General features: G+C 47.2%; 9 protein-coding genes across 9 annotated transcripts; 5 read left to right on the forward strand and 4 right to left on the reverse strand.

Moving 5' to 3' along the window:
* Positions 1–7: 7 nt before the first annotated feature.
* Positions 8–2,878, reverse strand: EDB93DRAFT_1157146 (Metallo-dependent phosphatase-like protein). The gene is made up of 10 exons (XM_041449917.1): positions 2,416–2,878; positions 2,214–2,365; positions 1,812–2,160; positions 1,314–1,761; positions 1,150–1,261; positions 925–1,100; positions 671–873; positions 564–618; positions 482–508; positions 8–424 (listed from the first exon to the last, which is right to left on the reverse strand). The coding sequence occupies exons 1-10, from the start codon at positions 2,783–2,785 to the stop codon at positions 283–285; spliced, it is 2,034 nt and encodes a 677-aa protein (XP_041305989.1). The 5' UTR covers positions 2,786–2,878; the 3' UTR covers positions 8–282.
* A 123-nt stretch (positions 2,879–3,001) lies between these two features.
* On the forward strand, positions 3,002–4,186 carry EDB93DRAFT_1157149 (uncharacterized protein). Its single transcript, XM_041449918.1, has one exon. The coding sequence runs from the start codon at positions 3,031–3,033 to the stop codon at positions 4,003–4,005; it is 975 nt and encodes a 324-aa protein (XP_041305990.1). The 5' UTR covers positions 3,002–3,030; the 3' UTR covers positions 4,006–4,186.
* On the forward strand, positions 4,187–6,539 carry EDB93DRAFT_1157151 (aspartic peptidase domain-containing protein). The gene is made up of 10 exons (XM_041449919.1): positions 4,187–4,773; positions 4,828–4,854; positions 4,911–4,979; positions 5,034–5,227; positions 5,281–5,443; positions 5,498–5,553; positions 5,609–5,695; positions 5,750–5,917; positions 5,968–6,137; positions 6,192–6,539. Exons 1-10 carry the CDS (start codon positions 4,541–4,543, stop codon positions 6,420–6,422), a joined length of 1,398 nt encoding a protein of 465 aa, XP_041305991.1. The 5' UTR covers positions 4,187–4,540; the 3' UTR covers positions 6,423–6,539.
* EDB93DRAFT_1157152 (uncharacterized protein) lies at positions 6,540–7,383 on the forward strand. Its single transcript, XM_041449920.1, has 2 exons — positions 6,540–6,780; positions 6,842–7,383. The coding sequence occupies exons 1-2, from the start codon at positions 6,600–6,602 to the stop codon at positions 7,063–7,065; spliced, it is 405 nt and encodes a 134-aa protein (XP_041305992.1). The 5' UTR covers positions 6,540–6,599; the 3' UTR covers positions 7,066–7,383.
* On the forward strand, positions 7,260–9,345 carry EDB93DRAFT_599431 (uncharacterized protein). Its single transcript, XM_041456816.1, has 3 exons — positions 7,260–7,898; positions 7,950–8,230; positions 8,277–9,345. Exons 1-3 carry the CDS (start codon positions 7,453–7,455, stop codon positions 9,074–9,076), a joined length of 1,527 nt encoding a protein of 508 aa, XP_041305993.1. The 5' UTR covers positions 7,260–7,452; the 3' UTR covers positions 9,077–9,345.
* Positions 9,346–10,888: 1,543 nt separating this feature from the next.
* On the forward strand, positions 10,889–11,761 carry EDB93DRAFT_1157172 (uncharacterized protein). Its single transcript, XM_041449921.1, has 3 exons — positions 10,889–11,088; positions 11,175–11,390; positions 11,473–11,761. The coding sequence occupies exons 1-2, from the start codon at positions 10,959–10,961 to the stop codon at positions 11,264–11,266; spliced, it is 222 nt and encodes a 73-aa protein (XP_041305994.1). The 5' UTR covers positions 10,889–10,958; the 3' UTR covers positions 11,267–11,390; positions 11,473–11,761.
* Positions 11,611–13,489, reverse strand: EDB93DRAFT_1252176 (aspartic peptidase domain-containing protein; the record flags this gene model as incomplete). Its single annotated transcript, XM_041453256.1, has 10 exons — positions 11,611–11,835; positions 11,904–12,073; positions 12,126–12,293; positions 12,344–12,430; positions 12,483–12,538; positions 12,588–12,750; positions 12,806–12,999; positions 13,057–13,125; positions 13,184–13,210; positions 13,263–13,489. 10 exons carry the CDS (start codon positions 13,487–13,489, stop codon positions 11,611–11,613), a joined length of 1,386 nt encoding a protein of 461 aa, XP_041305995.1.
* A 324-nt stretch (positions 13,490–13,813) lies between these two features.
* Positions 13,814–14,564, reverse strand: EDB93DRAFT_1157175 (uncharacterized protein). The gene has a single exon (XM_041449922.1). It carries the CDS (start codon positions 14,270–14,272, stop codon positions 14,054–14,056), a length of 219 nt encoding a protein of 72 aa, XP_041305996.1. The 5' UTR covers positions 14,273–14,564; the 3' UTR covers positions 13,814–14,053.
* A 752-nt stretch (positions 14,565–15,316) lies between these two features.
* EDB93DRAFT_1252177 (aspartic peptidase domain-containing protein) lies at positions 15,317–17,193 on the reverse strand (the record flags this gene model as incomplete). The annotated part of the gene is made up of 10 exons (XM_041453257.1): positions 15,317–15,544; positions 15,611–15,780; positions 15,833–16,000; positions 16,051–16,137; positions 16,190–16,245; positions 16,295–16,457; positions 16,513–16,706; positions 16,764–16,832; positions 16,891–16,917; positions 16,970–17,193. 10 exons carry the CDS (start codon positions 17,191–17,193, stop codon positions 15,317–15,319), a joined length of 1,386 nt encoding a protein of 461 aa, XP_041305997.1.
* Between the last annotated feature and the right edge of the window lie 139 nt (positions 17,194–17,332).

The following is a 17,332-nucleotide window of genomic DNA, read 5'->3' on the forward strand; positions in this document are numbered from 1 at the left end:
AGATCAGCGGTCTTTCGCTACCCTTTTCTGTCATGCGAAAATATTTCCAAATGAAGTCATCAGATGGAACATGTCCGACCCTTGATTGTGTTGCACAGCGCGGTGTTGCATAGAACAGACGAGTTATTTTACAACTCGCGCCTGATCATTGTACGAGTTCAAGAGCCATAACTGTTAACAAGATCATACTATGTAAATGATGTACAGACCCGTGACGAACACGAGAACTTAGCCAGGCCACTAATTATAAATTACACCGTACATGCCCTTTGCCCAACAATTCTATGATCGTGGGTTGAATAACGGTGCCCCTGGTCCAGCTAGGATATAGCTATTGAGGATCTCGTCTTTCTCTGTGCGCTTGTACGTCCGGATGGTTTCTCCATAATCTGAGATTTCGTATATCCGGAAACGGCGGTCAAAGCTGAGGGCAGAGTAAGCTAAATGAAGACACAGACACGTAAATTATGATTCAACCTACCCAATCTGCCCATACCCAGAGTAGGACCTGCAGCGTCATAAAATGAATACAATGACTGTTAAGGACACGTTGCACAACTTACCCTCCACCTCCAAAACACAGCCATATATCATTGACACGTTTGCAGTCCTCCGTGACTAGGGCACTACATCAGATCCAGGATCCGGGAGACTCTACGCTGAGACTTACTGTGACAGTGTCCATTTGCAACCACCTTCACTTCGGGTATGCTTCCACCCGCAACGTGCCCACTTTCCAGTGCTTTCTTCAAACCCTTGTCAAACATCCCATCACTCTTCTTCGCAGCGCCGGATGGTTCCAGACCATGCAGACCGATGTCTAGCAGTTGACCAGTGCGTGGATCCCTGTCTGCTGTACCATACGACTCTTGCCTGGAAAAAAGTAAGCTTAAAAGTGACAGAAACGGCGTAATGATAACCAACAGGGGAATGTGGAAGAACATCATAGCATTGGGCTTGGCTAATTTGCGCGTCGTGGGTGTGATCTGATCGGCCTGTCTGTTCCATATGGAACCAAAGTCCTTGCCAGTGTCCGGTGTGAATGGACGCTGTATAGGCTGGATCTTGGAAGATTCTTGCAAAAACCAGTTGATTTGGTCCTTGGAGAATATGAGCGCATTTGACATGATGATATCAAAACACACCGACCTCATGTATCCAGTCGTACTCCGTTGGGAAGAAGTACCCCAGCCAGTCTAAGTAACCACTGGAGTAGGATCCAGAGTCCAGGAAGTACAGCGTCAGCAGTGATGTCTTGGAGCTATTAAAGGGGTTCAGCTTGTACTCTGACACCTTTAAACAGGAACACTCACGCATCAGCACTCTTTACGTCGAGAATGTAATTTCCAACACCATGAATATCTTTCGGACCCCTCTGCACCAAGGAGTACGGAAGGGCCTTCATCATACGCAGTTGCTCCTGCTTCAAGTCACCGTTCTCCTCATCATGATTGCCGAAGATAGCTGCCCAAGGTATCTTTCGATCTGTAGCCGCCACTGCAAATTTTGCTAAAACGGATTTGGGATCCCAAGACGTGCCCTGCCCGTTGAGCTGGTCGCCGGAGAAGACGACAAGGTCTGGCTTTTCTTCGTCCATAACGTGTCCAAGGAGCGTGTTAGTGAGATTATCGGAGTTGACGCAGGGATCAATATCAGTTTCCCGACAGACACCCCTGGAGACAGAGAAATGCAGGTCCGCGACTTGCAAAACCTTGAATTTACCATCCCGCGAAAAGTGTAAAGGATGGGCGTGAGGGACCGCTGTAGACCAAACTCAGTCCACTATCCGCACAAATGCTGTTCATGCTCACACTGCACGCCACGACGGTATGTCACATACACGCTCTCCTGTTTCCCCTCCTTCTCCGGAGCTACGGGAGGCTCTAATTTCTCAAACCCGTACCAAGGCCTGTCCTCCCCGAAGAGTACGTCGACTTCAGTAATGAGATTGGCTTTCTCTTCCGCACTCATTTCATTCATCGTTTTGCCAGGGAGGTACCAGAGGTACATCGGTTCTGCATACATAACGCCATCGCGTATGGAGAGATCTACTTTTACCCAGGAATCTGAGAGAGGTTCGGGAGTTTCATTGGCAGGAAGCAGGCGCAAGTCGGTAATGAGAGGTATATCAAGACGACGTGTCCGTCTGTAGTAGATATTCTAAAGTGAATTTGGTGAGTCATGAAATATGTAACATAAAATAGTGTGTGTACCAAATTCCAGAGACCAGCCTGCGTGTTGAGATCCCTATCCACTCGAACCCAGTTACCCTTGATGGCATCCTGCTCCACGGTTGTGGTGGGTGCACAGAGGTTCCCGACAAGACTTGGTGACATCATACACCGCATGATAGCAATTTCAGACACTGTACACATGAAATCGAAATTCCCTGACAAAATTGGCAAGCATACGTACGACCAGTATCGTGAGATAACAGGGGAGCCCATACATCAAGGGGGTAGCTCTCTATATCATCGGTTGTATCCCAGGGCTGATTGTTTGTGGTTTCCCACCAATCTGTCTCGTCATCGTTGGCCGGAATTGGTTGGCCGTCTTCTGGGTCACCAGTGACTTTTGGAGTAGAAGGTTCCTTATCGAAGTAGTCAACTGTAGCAACCGTATCCCAAGCTTGCCAGCCTAGACGCTGGGAAATGCCAGGTCCAACGGTGGGCTGATATAGTATGAAGAAGTATGTCAGGAGGCATGAGAAGCCAATGACAGCTGCTGTGGGGAGCAATATGCCCCTCATAGATCGACCAATGCGAGAAAATGAAAATGCAGCCATTATGGCCCGTCAATTTCTGGACAAGTGAGTGGCCACGGTCAGTGAATTTAAGAGAATTAGCGAGCAGATTACCTATAGCTATATGAAAGTGATGACCAGAGCTGTCACGGTCCTACGCGAGGGCTGCGTGTTCAACGAACGGGGGGTCACATATCCAAATCGAGAAAATAACGGGGGTCAGGTTACAAATTCTTCATTACTTCCTCAGCAGGTTTCTTTTCTGTTCGTTCTGATATTTTTCGCCAATGCAAGCTCTGTGTCGCGTGGCCCGTCGTCTCTATTCGACGCAACCACCAGAACGGGCTGCCAGCGCTTTGCCAAAGCTTGCAGCTGCTGCTAGAGATGCCTCAGCTCCAATGGCCGTTCGTGAACGCCGCGCACGCAAACGGGCCCACCTCAAACCTCCTACCGACAGCGACCTCACCCTGTCAGAATATTCGGGCTACAGAAGAGCCCTTGCAAAAGGCGAGCTGATGGATCAGCGGGGGAGAGACATGACAGAAGCTGAATGGCTTGATGCCCTCAATGAACGACGGACGCGTCTTCGCGGTCTAAAAGTCACAGACAAGAATGGAGAGAAAGAATTACAGGTGGTCGGTCAGAAAATTTATCTCCCAAACATCATCTTCCGCATGGTGCGCAACCACACGCCTACTGGAAAGCCCTATAACCCCTACGAAGCCACTTTCCGAGTTCCAATGTCTGTCACGAAAACCGACGTACGCTCATATCTATCTGCTGTGTATGGCGTTAAAACTACCTACATCCGAACTGCCAACTACTTCTCCCCATTATATCGCATGTATAATGGGGCAAAGACGACACGATCATACCGAACATACAAGCGTGCCGTCGTCGGCCTTGTAGACCCATTCTACTATCCTCAAGCAATGGAAGACATGACTGCAGAGGACAGAAAGAAACGGATGGAATGGCTGAACGAGAAGTTTGCACTGGATGCATTGAAGAGATGGAGGAGACATGAATTGGTGCGGACGTCCTTGTCGGGGAGCAAGAACTGGCGCTTCACTGGTTATCTGCGGAGGGATAAGATTCTCAAGGCAGTCGCCAGGAGTCGTTCGAGAATGCAACGAGAAATCGAGGACGTGAAAGAAGAGCTTGCTGACAAGCGGGCCAGGGGAATTACCATACTCTCTGACACTAAGAGGGGCTCGCAACTAAATAAATGGATTCGGAGGGAGGCGCTTTTTGCTAACTAGATCCAACATTTCTATAATGTGATACTTTTGTCGCATTAAGGACTTTGATGACTTTGTTGTGAGCCTATCGGCGTTTGATGTTTGCGCGACTAGCATCATGATTGGTCACTATGTTACCTTAGTACTGCATTTCATTCCTTGCCATGCATATGCACAGTTAATCAATCATCGCATTTGTGCACACTCACCATGGGCTCAGCCGTCGAGCACTGAAGAACGGAAGCGGTGAAGGTTGTATCTAGCCCTCGTGAGCGCTGTCTTTGGTCTTTTGTGCTGAATCCAGCCAGGATTCACAAAAAAACCTACGTTCAACATTCACACAATTGGACGACTATTTTGCTCGTGGCTGTTCTCAGAGCAACCAAACCTGTTGGAACATGAAACTTGTTATAATGCTTGAAAGGGAGCTGCACAGGTCCATTGTTGCTCGTCCTTTTTTCTTCCGCTATCAACTCGCAGGCTCGAGTCATTTTTCCCCTAGACTGCAGGCAGTCTGTCGTTTTAATTCATTTGTAAATTTGCTTTCTAGAGCGTTATGTTTGCTCCAGCTAGCCTCACGGCCCTTTTGTTCATTCTGCTATCCCAAGATGTATCAGGAGCACCAACAGCATCAACGGCTGTCGTAGGGCGGAGTATGCCTATTCGCAGGCTTAACCCTCTTTCACGGAATCTCACGCTGGTGGCTCAGCGAGCGAGAAACCAAAGGGATTTACTTGCTGTGAAGTATAGCGGCCAGTCGCTTCAGCAGAGGGGTACTGGATATAACCTGTATGTAAAGTCCTTCATGTTCCCAGTGTTGCTTTCTTAATGCCGCACGTACAGCATCGTCAATCAGGAAACTGATACAGGGTACGTAGAGAGCCCCGTCATCTATCATGCTTTTGCTAATCAGGCATTCCCAATAGTTACTATGGAACCATAGCAATCGGGACGCCGCCAGTATCCTATGATGTGATTCTTGACACTGGTTCATCGTGAGTGCAATGATAAACTTCTCAGAGCAAATCACTTAGAACAAACATCTCCAGTGATCTTTGGTTGACCAGTTCTACTTGCGGAGCAAGCTGCGGAACCAGCCCTACATACGATCCTGCAATGTCGTCTACTTTTCAAAATCTTTCAACACCGTTTGAGATTCAATATGGCTCGGGTGCAGTGGCTGGTTATGTTGCTGAGGAGACTGTTCAGATGGCTGGTTTCTCTGTGGCAAAACAAGGCTTTGGTACGGACTCGTGTGCACCAAATGCTCGACATACACCTGACAGAACTCGTTAGGCGTTGTCGATGCTCTTTCATCAGCCTTCAACACGAACCCTGTATCAGGAATAATGGGTCTTGCCTGGAGTTCGCTTTCTTCTACGCAACAGACGCCCTTCTGGCAAACTCTAGCTAGTGATGGAAGTTGGGATTCTGCGTTATTCGGAGTGCAGCTCACACGGTATGTGAGACCGACTGATATTTTGCTGTGTATTCCTGACTTGTGAGTGGTAAGCTACGGCAATGTGTCTGGTGCAGCTCAAAACGAGCCCGGAGGTGTCATTGACATGGGTGGGTATATTCGTCCCACGCTGATGATCTCAACTTGAACGTGACCCTTTGACAGGTTACACCAACAGCAGTCTCTACACAGGGTCAATTGAATACCATGATCTTGTTGGAACACCGCAATACTGGGAGATTAACATGAGCGGTAAGTAGAATTCAATATTTATATTACGGCCAGCTGACGTGTTTGACAACCTAGAGCTGACTGTGCAGGGAAATTCCATTGACATCGCAGGGATCTCGACTGCTATCATCGACACTGGAACCACAGACATTGCAGGCCCCGCCAGTGCCATTGCGAGCATCTACGCACAGATCCCTGGATCACAAGCAGGAACGGGTCAATTAGAAGGATATTACACTTATCGTAAGTGTCAATGCTGTCATGCAAATTGTTGCCTGACAGGACAACACTAGCCTGTAGCACGACGGTGAATGTACAGTTCAACTTTGGTGGTAACACTTGGTCAATGAGCCCTGCGGACTTCACGCACTCCCAGGCCAGTACCACGGAGTGTATTGGGGCTTTCTTTATCTCCTCAATCGGCCAAGGGGGTCCTTCATGGGTCATTGGCGACGCATTCCTTGTGAGTTTCCATCACAAATCTACGTTCTCCGGACAGCATCTGATTGATGCACAGAAAAATGTTTACTCTGTCTTCAAGTACAGTCCAGCCTCTGTTGGTTTTGCTGCGCTATCAGAGACTGCTATCGCTCAGAATGGTGTCAAAGCTGCCGTACCATCCCCGACAATCGGCGCTGTGACGGCTGTGACTGGTACTGTATCGAGTGGTGCCTTGTCAAGTCGTCCTTTGAGTATATTGCTCTGTTTCTGGCTAGCTTCTACATCGATAGCTTTTTTGTTTTGGTGATTTTGTTGATACAGACATTTGACATAGTTATACATTCATTGCAACGTGCTGGGGTTCTGGATGTGTTAATATGGATATTTCACATAATTATCATCCGTTGAGAAGTTGCCACAAAACCAATCACCCAATACTGCATCCGTTTAGCTCTTCTGACTTTGACCCGAACGCTTCCGTCAAATGGGTAGCCTTGGGTCATCCCCGCCAGTTGATACGTTCCAACTGTATGATCTCCGTGTCGAGGTCATATGTCCGCCAGGGGAACGTATACTATGTGGAGCGAAAGAGGGCGACCATTTTGTTCTCGAAGGAGAAATGCTTCATCTCCCTCCTGGACAAGCATTCTCCATTTACTCACTCAGCAAGTATCCTCTTATTCCAGTTTCTTCATTACCGTTGCTCACCGTACATACTGGAATTAGGCGCAGTTTTGCCGCTTCTAGCAGCTAAGCAGCGTGTCACCCATCCAAATGATTGGATGAGCACAGATGCTGAGGTTGCTTGTCCCGACCCAAATTGCAAGTCTAGGTTGAGAATCTCGAGGACTGGAGTTAGGACATTCAGCCATGCTGAAGTTACAGTTCTTCCCCTTGTGCCCCAGGGTTATGGTCAGGCTAGCACTGACTCAGCACTAGCGGTGGCCTGATGAAGAGATGAAGAAGTTCAGGAAACGGCTGGATCGCAGCGCCCCGGTTCTTTGCAGGCTCATCAGTGATCAGAGTTGGCTGTGGGCCCTTTGCAAGTAGTTGATATACGTCGGATATGGATGCATTGAATATTTGGACTGCTACTGTGCCTATTATGTAGTAGAGGAGATTGACCAAGTAGCCAAGTTCTGTGTCTTCATGACAGTACTAGTGAAGCACAAACATGCCTCGAGGCTCCTAGAAATTGCTTCGAACTTATGTAATTTTGGGGCAGTACACCGAGTCTGTTTATTAGCCAAACGCGTGCTTATTATAAAAGGTAGACGCGAATCAAACTTTGACGCACAAACAACTCGCACACGACCATCTATCAATTGAACCTTAAAATGACAGACTATGACATGGACTTTGAGTTGAGCTCATCGTCATCTCGAGATTCATCCCCGTCGTCGTCGCCGTTGACAGCACCCTTAGACTCATCTCCGCCCTCGAGTCCACAGCATGAGCCGTATGTCCTAGACTCTCCACCCTCGACGCGTCTAGGTTTCTCCCATCCGTTCGCGGCCTCAACAAACGCCAACAAACGCCCTCCACAGCGGGAAAAGAAGGCAGATACTCCCCCGAGTACACCTCCCGCGTTTACCTCGACCCCATTATCCCGCAACTCAGTCTATTCTCGCTCGCTGGGAGCAAAAGACTACTCGCACGATGAAACGTCAAGTCTATTCTCTCTAGACTCGAGCACATCGCATTACATTGATCGCGATGAGCGATTATGGGACGACGCTTTGCGCAAACCCTTCGATACAGGTAACGGGCACATAGACCTGAGGTGCCGTATTTCCCAGCTTCACCAGTCTGACTCTTCTGACACGTCTTATAGTAATCTATCGTTGAAGACAATTCCCGCGTCGGTCGCCGATCTCGCGGGTTTTTTCAATACGACAGAATTATCCGAGCAAAGTCTAGTCTCCGGACGCAGTCTGTCACGCGTCAAAACGGAACCGGCTTTCCGGTCTCCGGTGCGCTCATTCGAGCGGACGAAGTCCATCATAGACTCGGGAAAGGAGCGACATATGCTACAACTCTACCTCTTTGGAAACAGCATCCGCGATCTTCCTCCTGAGCTTTTCAAGTTAGAAAATCTGACTGTGTTGAGTCTGCGTGCGTTTCTTTGTGTCTCATTTTTATTATATTTACCAAGTCGTAGGCGGGAACCAGTTGACATATATTCCCCCAGAGATATGCCGTTTGATCAACTTGAAGGAGCTGAATATCTCGCTAAACCGCCTGCCATACATTCCATCGGAGATGCAAGATATGAAACTCTCCAAGTTACAGCTCACCCCAAACCCCTTCTTGGCCGAGCCTTGCGTCCCTTCCGCCTCCCGCAACATTCTATCTCAGCGGCGGTCCATGGCTCGCATACCATCACAATACAGGGAGTCGACGATGAATGCATCGAGAGCCATCACTGTATCTCCCTTGGTAACGTCTCTTCCGGGCGTACCTCCACTGACTGAGCTTTGTTATCGGAAGTTGCTTTGCTCATTGAAAGGCGACAACTCTCGGACTGTGCTCAGCGAATACTATGGGGTACCTCTTTCCGGCATTTGGAATGTGCCAGAAAATGTACGCGATGTATTGATGGAGAACGTGCCCTTTGTTTTCAAGCCCAATGGTATCCCTCGAAAACATGGCAGGAGGCTGTCGCAGGGCTCGGGCGGGTGTGCAAACCCGGAGCACAAGGGCCGATTCTTCGTTAGGCACGCTGCGGAGCGATTTACATGGGAGCGTCGCATTGCTGGTGTAGACGTAGGTGGAGCGGTTCCGCTGCGATGGAGAGGGTGCACAGAGACGTGCTTGCGGTTCTTGGATGAGGATACACGACAAACCAACTCTATAGAGCTGCCACCTACGGATGCGAGCGATGCGATGGATTTTGATGAGACGGAGGCCGTGATGGCAATGAACTTGAGCGGGTTCGGCATGGATGAATTTGATGACTGAAGGTATATCAACGAATAATCAAGACACTTCATATTGTGACAAATTTGTACAGTAAGTATCTGTTTCCATCGTCCTGTATGTTATACCATACCTTGTGCATCATCCTTTATAGTGACTATGCCTTACAACTGGATTGTAATCACTCTGAATTCTGCTTCGCATTTACATGGTGTTTAGGAATTTTCGTCTGCTCCCGGCTCCAGTAACTGACTTGCAACATATGGATAGATCAGGATTCCGAATTCCTCCTTGGCCATCATTGGAGTGATACCGAACAGGTGCACTTATGCTAGCTGTTGCATTCGCAACTCGTTCCGTCGACACATACTAGAGACCGTTAATCGGATCGGAAGAAAACGAGTCCATAGTTCCTGCACTCCACTCTGGAGTAGACAATTCCGATCCAGTTTGCCAAGTGCTGACTCTTATTCTGTCGTGCGCTTCCAAATGATCATCGCTTCCAGTTGCGGATGCGCTGTTGCTGGTGAAATGAGCAATATGTAGGCAACATTACACAGGTAAGGGTGTCACCTCCAGTGCTGAGAACCTAAATTTAATCTGTAGGAAACCCGCAAGGGATCAATGAATTTTTTCTGATGCATTTTTGGCCTTTAAACTATTCAAATTCATGCATAAGTGAGTTTGAAGACAATTCACACAAGCCTAACTCACCACGGCCGAAGCTGAAGAGGAGGGCAAGCTAGAATTAAGTAAAAATGTATTGAAGCAGGCGTTAAGCATCATGCGTCACACCTACTTCGATACATCGGGCATGACTCTGAAAGTTGGTATTTTCGGGTAGCCTTCGAGTCTCGACACCGATATTACAAATGTAAGTTCCAGCGCCATGAGATGGCCGGTCGGCTGAACCTCTCCAACCTCAAGTGCCAAACCTTTTGTTATTCTGACTGCATATTTCATTCTCGCTCATTGCTTGTATCATGAACTAACTTGTTCCTTTAGATCCTGATACCCCAGGCCGAAGGACGGAATCTACTTGGCTCCCAGGACAAAGCGTCTTATCGCCGACATATTCAGACCCCTCGTTTGCATCCCAACGCTTCTCCCACATCACTACACCCCACCACTACAACACTACGTTTTCACAACAGCGCTGTGTTGAAGTGCCGCCGTCTGGAAGAGTGCATTCTTCGGTGAACTGGGTAACTCCTGCGCACAAGTACCCGCATGGAGCCCAATTGCACAGTATTTCGGTAGTCTCCGAGTCGGATATGGCTCGTACACCAAGAGGACTGACAATTGTTAATGCCAGGAGAATGGTTGTCAAGAAGTTCATCTAGACTATCAGTGTCATAAGTTGGATCTACGGATCGGAGAGTTGACTCACCGTCAGAAAGTGCGAGTGGGTTAAGCTAAAGTGCGAGTTTGTTTTTCATTTTATCATTCGTCAATTTTATGCTCGTCTGCCTCTCGCCAATTTCCCAGTTCAAACTCAGCGCTTAGCATCCACGCCAATATATTCCTCATCGCATAATCTCGCAGAAATTTACTGTCTAGGCCGGCGGCCGTGTGAACAAAAAAGGAAGCAAGCATGGCATCTACGTGTTGGTTGTTCGTATGCCAGGAGAATGGGGAAATATAATTTCCGGTGTTTATGTGTATCACTTTGAAACCGAAAGCAGATGAAGTTACGAACTATCCGCCTCGCATGGCATTTCGTTACGGTGTCGCGGAAGTCGAGGTGCATTAGGACATTCATTTCACGTACTATAGAATTAAGGTCAACGGGCTTCGTCGCACTCACCGCTACTATGGCGTTACCCTTGCATTACTGATGCAACTAATTTAGGTGTGCATGCAATGACGTAGCATTGGCTGCAGTAAGATATATGTAAGTACATTTGTTCGCCTGACTCTTGGCATGTGCGTGCTCCTGGCTCCACCTGCACACTTCACCGTTCCATGTCAATGTGCGCTTAGTAGTCTGCTTTTGTGTACCGTGCCCTTATTTTCGTGTTTGAGTGCACTCTTCACAATGCGTAAAACGCTTACTGGGTCCGATCAGCGGCAACGAGACAACATGAGTGGTGAATATTTCTTTGAGTTCAAACCTTACCCTCCAGGATATGCAACTCACCGCACGCTTTCATATCAGATTTCATTCTTATCTCCGTCTTTGGACCTTTGAACGGATACTATGCAGAAGGCCGTTCTCGACTTCTGCACTGATCCGTTCGTTCATGAACAACTCTACATCAACACTGTCAAAAGTATGATCTCGGCGTGCCATTCGAACTCTATTTGAGACAGAAGATGAGAAAATTACAATAGAAAATGTAGTGTAGAAATATCTCTTATTCAAGGTAAATGTCCAAATGTGAACGAATTGCTTGTATAAATTAACGTAATCACCGTCCAATGAGGTTACCACTTACAACTCATAAAGAATTGGATCGTAGCAACTACATGCCCTCCACCACATCATGTGTGGTCCAACTGAGTGAGCGTCTGTTAGTCCTATACAAATATCAACGAGTCCTTCATTAGGAAGGTGAATGCAAATAGCATCGAAATCAAAGGAAAAGCACTGCTGAGAAGGCCAGGAAGAGAAGAGTAGACAATGCACTCAGTGCATGTCTACGCGGGGCATCGCTTGTGTTGGTGACTGCTGCAGATATTGTGCCAATGGTTGCGGAAGGGACGGCACCTCCAGCGCCATTTTCAGCGACTGCAACACTTGAGAGATTAGCAAAGCCAACCGAAGGAGGATTATAGCGGAAGACAGAATACACATTTTTCTAATAGAATGTATTCAAAAATGGCTCAGTATTGCAGAACTCGACGGCCGTTTATGATTGCCACATACCAGAAAAGTATCGCCGAAGATCCAAGAGGGAGATCCTGTACCAGTACTTGTTTCAAAGAATGCGCCGATGCATTCTGTTGAGTTGGTCTGTGTGAAGGCAAAATCGACTGGACTTATCGACCACGTGGCGCCACCGAACGACACCTCTACGTTTACAGTCGTCGAGCATGCTGATTAAGCGTTGAGTCACTTGACCTCGCGGTGCTCAAGAAGTTTGCTTACGAAAACTGTAATATCCTTCCCATTCACCCGTGGCCGGTTGTGAGTTGGGAATCTGTGCATAGATTGCTTGAACTGAGCTGGCTGGACCGCCTATGTTGGTTGTGCCGGTGTCGATAGCAGCAGTTGTTCCCGAATCAATAGATATGGAGTTGCCCTGCACAGTCAATGCTGAATTGTAATCAATCAGCAGAATCTTTACGAGTTGGTAAATCGCTTACAAGTCAATGGTATATACCAATATGAGGGAGTTCCGGTAATATCGATGTAATCAATCGAGCCTGTATACAAACTACTGTTTGTGTAACCTACGAGTAGTTTTGTTTGAGTAGAGGTCTCAAGGTGTGAAACCCCTCATACCCATATTAAGAACTCCTCCGGGCTCAAGATCCTGGGCGGTAGAATCATTTTTGTACCTGTTTCATATGAATAATATACTTAGTTCCAGAGAACCAATGTTCTCACCGAGTGAGCCGAACAGCAAAGAGAGCTGAGTCCCAAACATTATTGGAGGCCAAAGTCTGCCACAAGGGCATCTGACCTGAACTTGCTAGGGATTGCCATGCGAGACCCAGAAAACCAGAGACTGGTGATGCCAGCAAACCTTGTGATACTGCATCCACAACAGCTGTGATGCACTCAAATGAACGCCAGCGCGCTTGTCAATAAGAGAAGATTCTGACCAAAGCCTTGGCTTGAAACGGAGAATCCCGCCATTTGCACTGTGTCCTGTGCAACATAGCCCTCCGCAGAACCCGAGCCGTACACTATAGAGAATGACGTAGAGAGGTTCTGGAAAGTCGACGAAGATGATGGGTTATATATAGAAACCGATCCGCATGAAGTGCCACAAGAAGGACCAGCAAGCCAAAAATCACTGTGATAATGCATTACTAAATGACTATGTCAACACTTCAACTGCGCTGGAACTTACGAAGAGCCCGTGTCTAATTTGACATCAAACGACACTGCAGGCGTGCCAATAGCCAATGAACCATAGTAGCTGTACGGGTGTTTCAATCAGGGAGCTATGCACACTGAAAAACACATCTAACGCCTACCTGGAATCATACTGCTGATCGATGATCCTGAAGAAAAGTTGCATTCAGTGAATACATTTCCCGCTATAATACTACGCACGAATTATAACCAGTGCTTCTTTTCTGTTTTACCGGGCCACCATACTTTGCTATCAAATTGTCCCTCTGGCTCTTCGCAAAAGTACCCCATTCGGTAACATCTCGAGGATATTGGTTCCTTCTTAGAAGGGAGATGGCCTGACCAGAAACCGGAACCACGTCTGTAGGTGCTCCAAATGTATCGGCAGGTAGCGCCAAGAGGGATGCAAGAAAAATTAATGGTAGCATGTGAGACTAAGGCCTCAGTTTCGATCGTTAATATACCAGAGAAGGACCAAGACAAGAGACCACAAGTCAGTGGAGAATGAAGAATAATGAACGTATAGGATTGCAGCCAGCCAATTGCCCTGAAATACATGTTGATGATACACTGCGCATTTCAAGTTGTCCGCAGCTATCCGCAGCGTCCGACATTGCCAACGCATTGACAATGAACCGATGAGTACTAGTCCTTGACGTGGCTGCGTGCTCAGTAGCATTAATAGTATTAGTCACCATAAGGCGGTATCATTTTTTGGAATCAATTAAGATACCGCCGGCATCGGGTGCAATTGTGTTGCTTTCTGTTCCCTCTCCACTGTTCACGATGGCGATATCTGCTGTGTTTTCGGTCTTCAAAATGGACCCATGGAGATATTTGTGTTTACATTTTGCGAAAACACTGCTTCTGCCGAAGACGAAATCTAAAATATGCGGACAACTATTGGTCCTATCCGTTTGACGATGGATCTTCATCTAAACATGTGAACCTCTTACTATCCCAAAGGACATCCGCATTTCACCAAAACTCCTTTATCTGCTGCTAGCAAGCATCTTTATTGTCAGCAGAGCAGGAGGAGCTGCCACTTTTGCTGCATCAGTAAAGTCGTCGACATTATGGCAAAACTTGAATCTCAACACAACAATTTGGAGCATGGGCGACCTACGATTCATGGCTTTCGTAGATTGCGTGGAGAAGACCACTCTGGAAGCTGACAGAATCGCAGTGACCACAAACTTTGATGATAGCATCAAAATTCCTATTCCCTCCACGCATTCTTTAAGATGCTGAGACCTGTCTGCAGCGCGTATTCTTTTCCCCTGTCAATGTTCATGTCGATGAGATTTTAGTTCAGACAGCTTCAAAAAAGCTGAATGGACCAGAAAACACACCTGACTATTTCGCAATGTTGATACATCCCGGAGTACCACCTCATTTGCCAGGATCTAAAATAGAATTGTATTTGCGCCATTCAACAAAACCTCTCGGTGGAAAAAGATTTGATCAGAAACATGTGCGTGCACATCACTGTACTTCACCATTAATATTGATCTGTCGAAGTCCAACTTCTCAATACACATGAAAGCCACTGCATCCCACGTATCAACTTTTTATTCCATCCAAACTGTTCATTCTACTGAAGATGGTTCCTCTGCGTGCCGGTATGCAACTACATTCAACTTATGGATGTTACGGATTAATATCTTAATGCTGGCGCACACTGTGCTTGACCTGCGAATAATTCCATTTGCGCACGGTCGATTATACATGGCTTTATTCATAGTGAGAATGCGAAGAGACATTGCAGAATCGAACGAAGCATATGTAGGACTGTGCTAATATTGTTTTTCCTGACTTCCTACTACTGTGAACACAGTCTGTCGCCGAAGAGCAGACCGAAAGGGCGTCCTTGTATTAATGTAGTGGAAACCTGCCATGGTAACGGCGGGAAACACCAAACGAATCAGGCAAAGGGTAACAGGATAAGATCGTGGATTTTAAAGCATGATACAAATGAGCAAGATGATGGTATGTAAGAGACTTGAGTCTGATCTTGGTAATGCGAAACGTAGTGGTATATGGGGATTGTCCACGTGGTGTCGTAAGCATCTGGCTTACACCGCTCATGACAGGTTACTGTACCCCTCAGAAAGAATTGGCTAATAACAACTATGTGGCCTCCGTCAACATCGTATACATAACGTACTAGTGAGCGTGATCCAAATAAGTGAGCGTCTGTTAGTCCTATTCAGATGAGTCCTTCGTTAGGAAGATGAATGTAAATGGTATCAAAATTAAAGGAGGAACACTGCTGAGAAGACCAGGAAGAGAAGAGTAGACAATGATGCACTCAGTGCATGTCTACGCGGGGCATCACTTGTGTTGGTGACTGCTGCAGATACTGTACCAATGGTTGCGGAAGGGACAGTGCCTCCCGCACCATTTTCAGCAAGTGCAACACTTGAAAGATTGGCGAAACCAATCGAAGCGGGGTTGTAGCGGAAGACAGAATACACATTTTTCTAATAGAATGTGGAAAAACAACTTAGTATCGCGGAACTCGAGGGCCGTTTATGATTGCCACATACCAGGAAAGCATCGCCGAAGATCCAAGAGGGAATCCCAGTACCAGTACTTGTTTCAAAGAATGCGCCAATGCATTCTGTTGAGCTGGTTTGGGTGTAGGCAAAATCTGCCGGGCTTATCGACCAGGTATTGCCACCGAACGACACCTCTACGTTTACAGTCGTCGAGCATGCTGGTTGAGCGGTGAGCCACTTGACCTCGCGATGCTCAAGAAGTTTGCTTACGATAACTGTAATATCCTTCCCATTCACCTGTGGCTGGCTGTGAGTTGGGAATCTGTGCATAGATTGCTTCAATTGAGCTGGCCGGACCACCTATGTTGGTCGTGCCAGTATCAATAGCAACAGTTGTTCCTGAAGCAATAGTTATTGAGTTGCCTTGCACAGTCATTGCTGAATTGGAATACATCAGCAAAATTTTTATGAGTTGGTAAATCGCTTACAAGTCAATGGTATATACCAATATGAGGGAGTTCCGGGGATATCGATGTAATCGATTGAGCCGGTGTACAAACTACTGTTTGTGTAACCTAAGAGCAGCTTTGTTTGAGTAGAGGTCTCACGGCGTGGAATGTCTCGTACCCATATTAATGACTCCTCCGGGCTCAAGATCCTGGGCGCTAGAATCATTTGTATACCTGTTTTTTGTTAGTAATGCACTTCGTTTCAGAGAACAAATATTGTCACCGAGTGAGTTGAACAGCAAAGAGAGCTGAGTCCCAAGCACTATTGGACGCCAAACTCTGCCACAAGGGCATCTGACCTGAAGTTGCTAGGGTTTCCCATGCCAGACCAAGCAAGCCAGAGACTGGTGATGTCAGCAAACTTTGCGACACCGCGTCCACAACAGCTGCAATGCACGTAAGTAAATGCCAGCGGGCCCATAAGTGAGAGGAGATTCTGACCAAAGCCTTGGCTGGAAACGGAGAATCCCGCCATTTGCACTGTGTCCTGTGCAACATAGCCCTCCGCAGAACCTGAGCCGTACACTATAGAGAATGGCGTAGAAAGATTCTGGAAAGTTGATGAAGATGATGGGTTGTATGTAGCAATCGACCCGCATGAAGTGCCACAGGAAGAACTAGCGACCCAGAGATCGCTGCGACAATGCGGCATTACTAAATTATGTTGACACGTCAGCTGCACTGGAACTTACGAAGAGCCCGTGTCTAATATGACATCAAACGACACCGCAGGGGTGCCAATAGCCAATGAGCCATAGTAGCTGTACGGATACTTCAATCAGAGAGCCAAGCACGCCGGTGAACACATCTAACGCTTACCTGGAATCATAGCCCTGATCAGTGATCCTAAAGAAAAGTTGCACTCAGTGAACACATTTCCCGCTACAATACCACGTACAGGTTATAACCTTCGCTTCTTCTCCGTTTTGTCAGGCCGCCATACTTTGCTATCAAATTGTCCCTCTGACTCCTCGCCAAAGCGCCCCGTTCGGTGACATCTCGAGGTTCATTCCTTCTTAAAAGGGAGATGGCCTGACCAGAAACCGGAACCACATTTGTAGGTGCTCCAAATGTATCCGCAGGTAGCGCCAAGAGGGATGCAAGAAAAAGTAATGGTATCATGTAAGACTCAGGCCTCGGTTTTGATCGTTAAGTATTTTAAGTTACCAGAGAAGGTCCAAGGCGAGGGACCACAAGCTAGTAGAAAATGAGGAATAACGAATGTATGGATGGTAGCCAGTTCCAATTTCCCTGAAATACA

The sequence above is a fragment of the Suillus bovinus genome (assembly GCF_016758785.1).
Source record: "Suillus bovinus strain UH-Sbo-P2 chromosome Unknown EDB93scaffold_43, whole genome shotgun sequence".
In the NCBI taxonomy this organism is placed as follows: Eukaryota; Fungi; Basidiomycota; class Agaricomycetes; order Boletales; family Suillaceae; genus Suillus; species Suillus bovinus.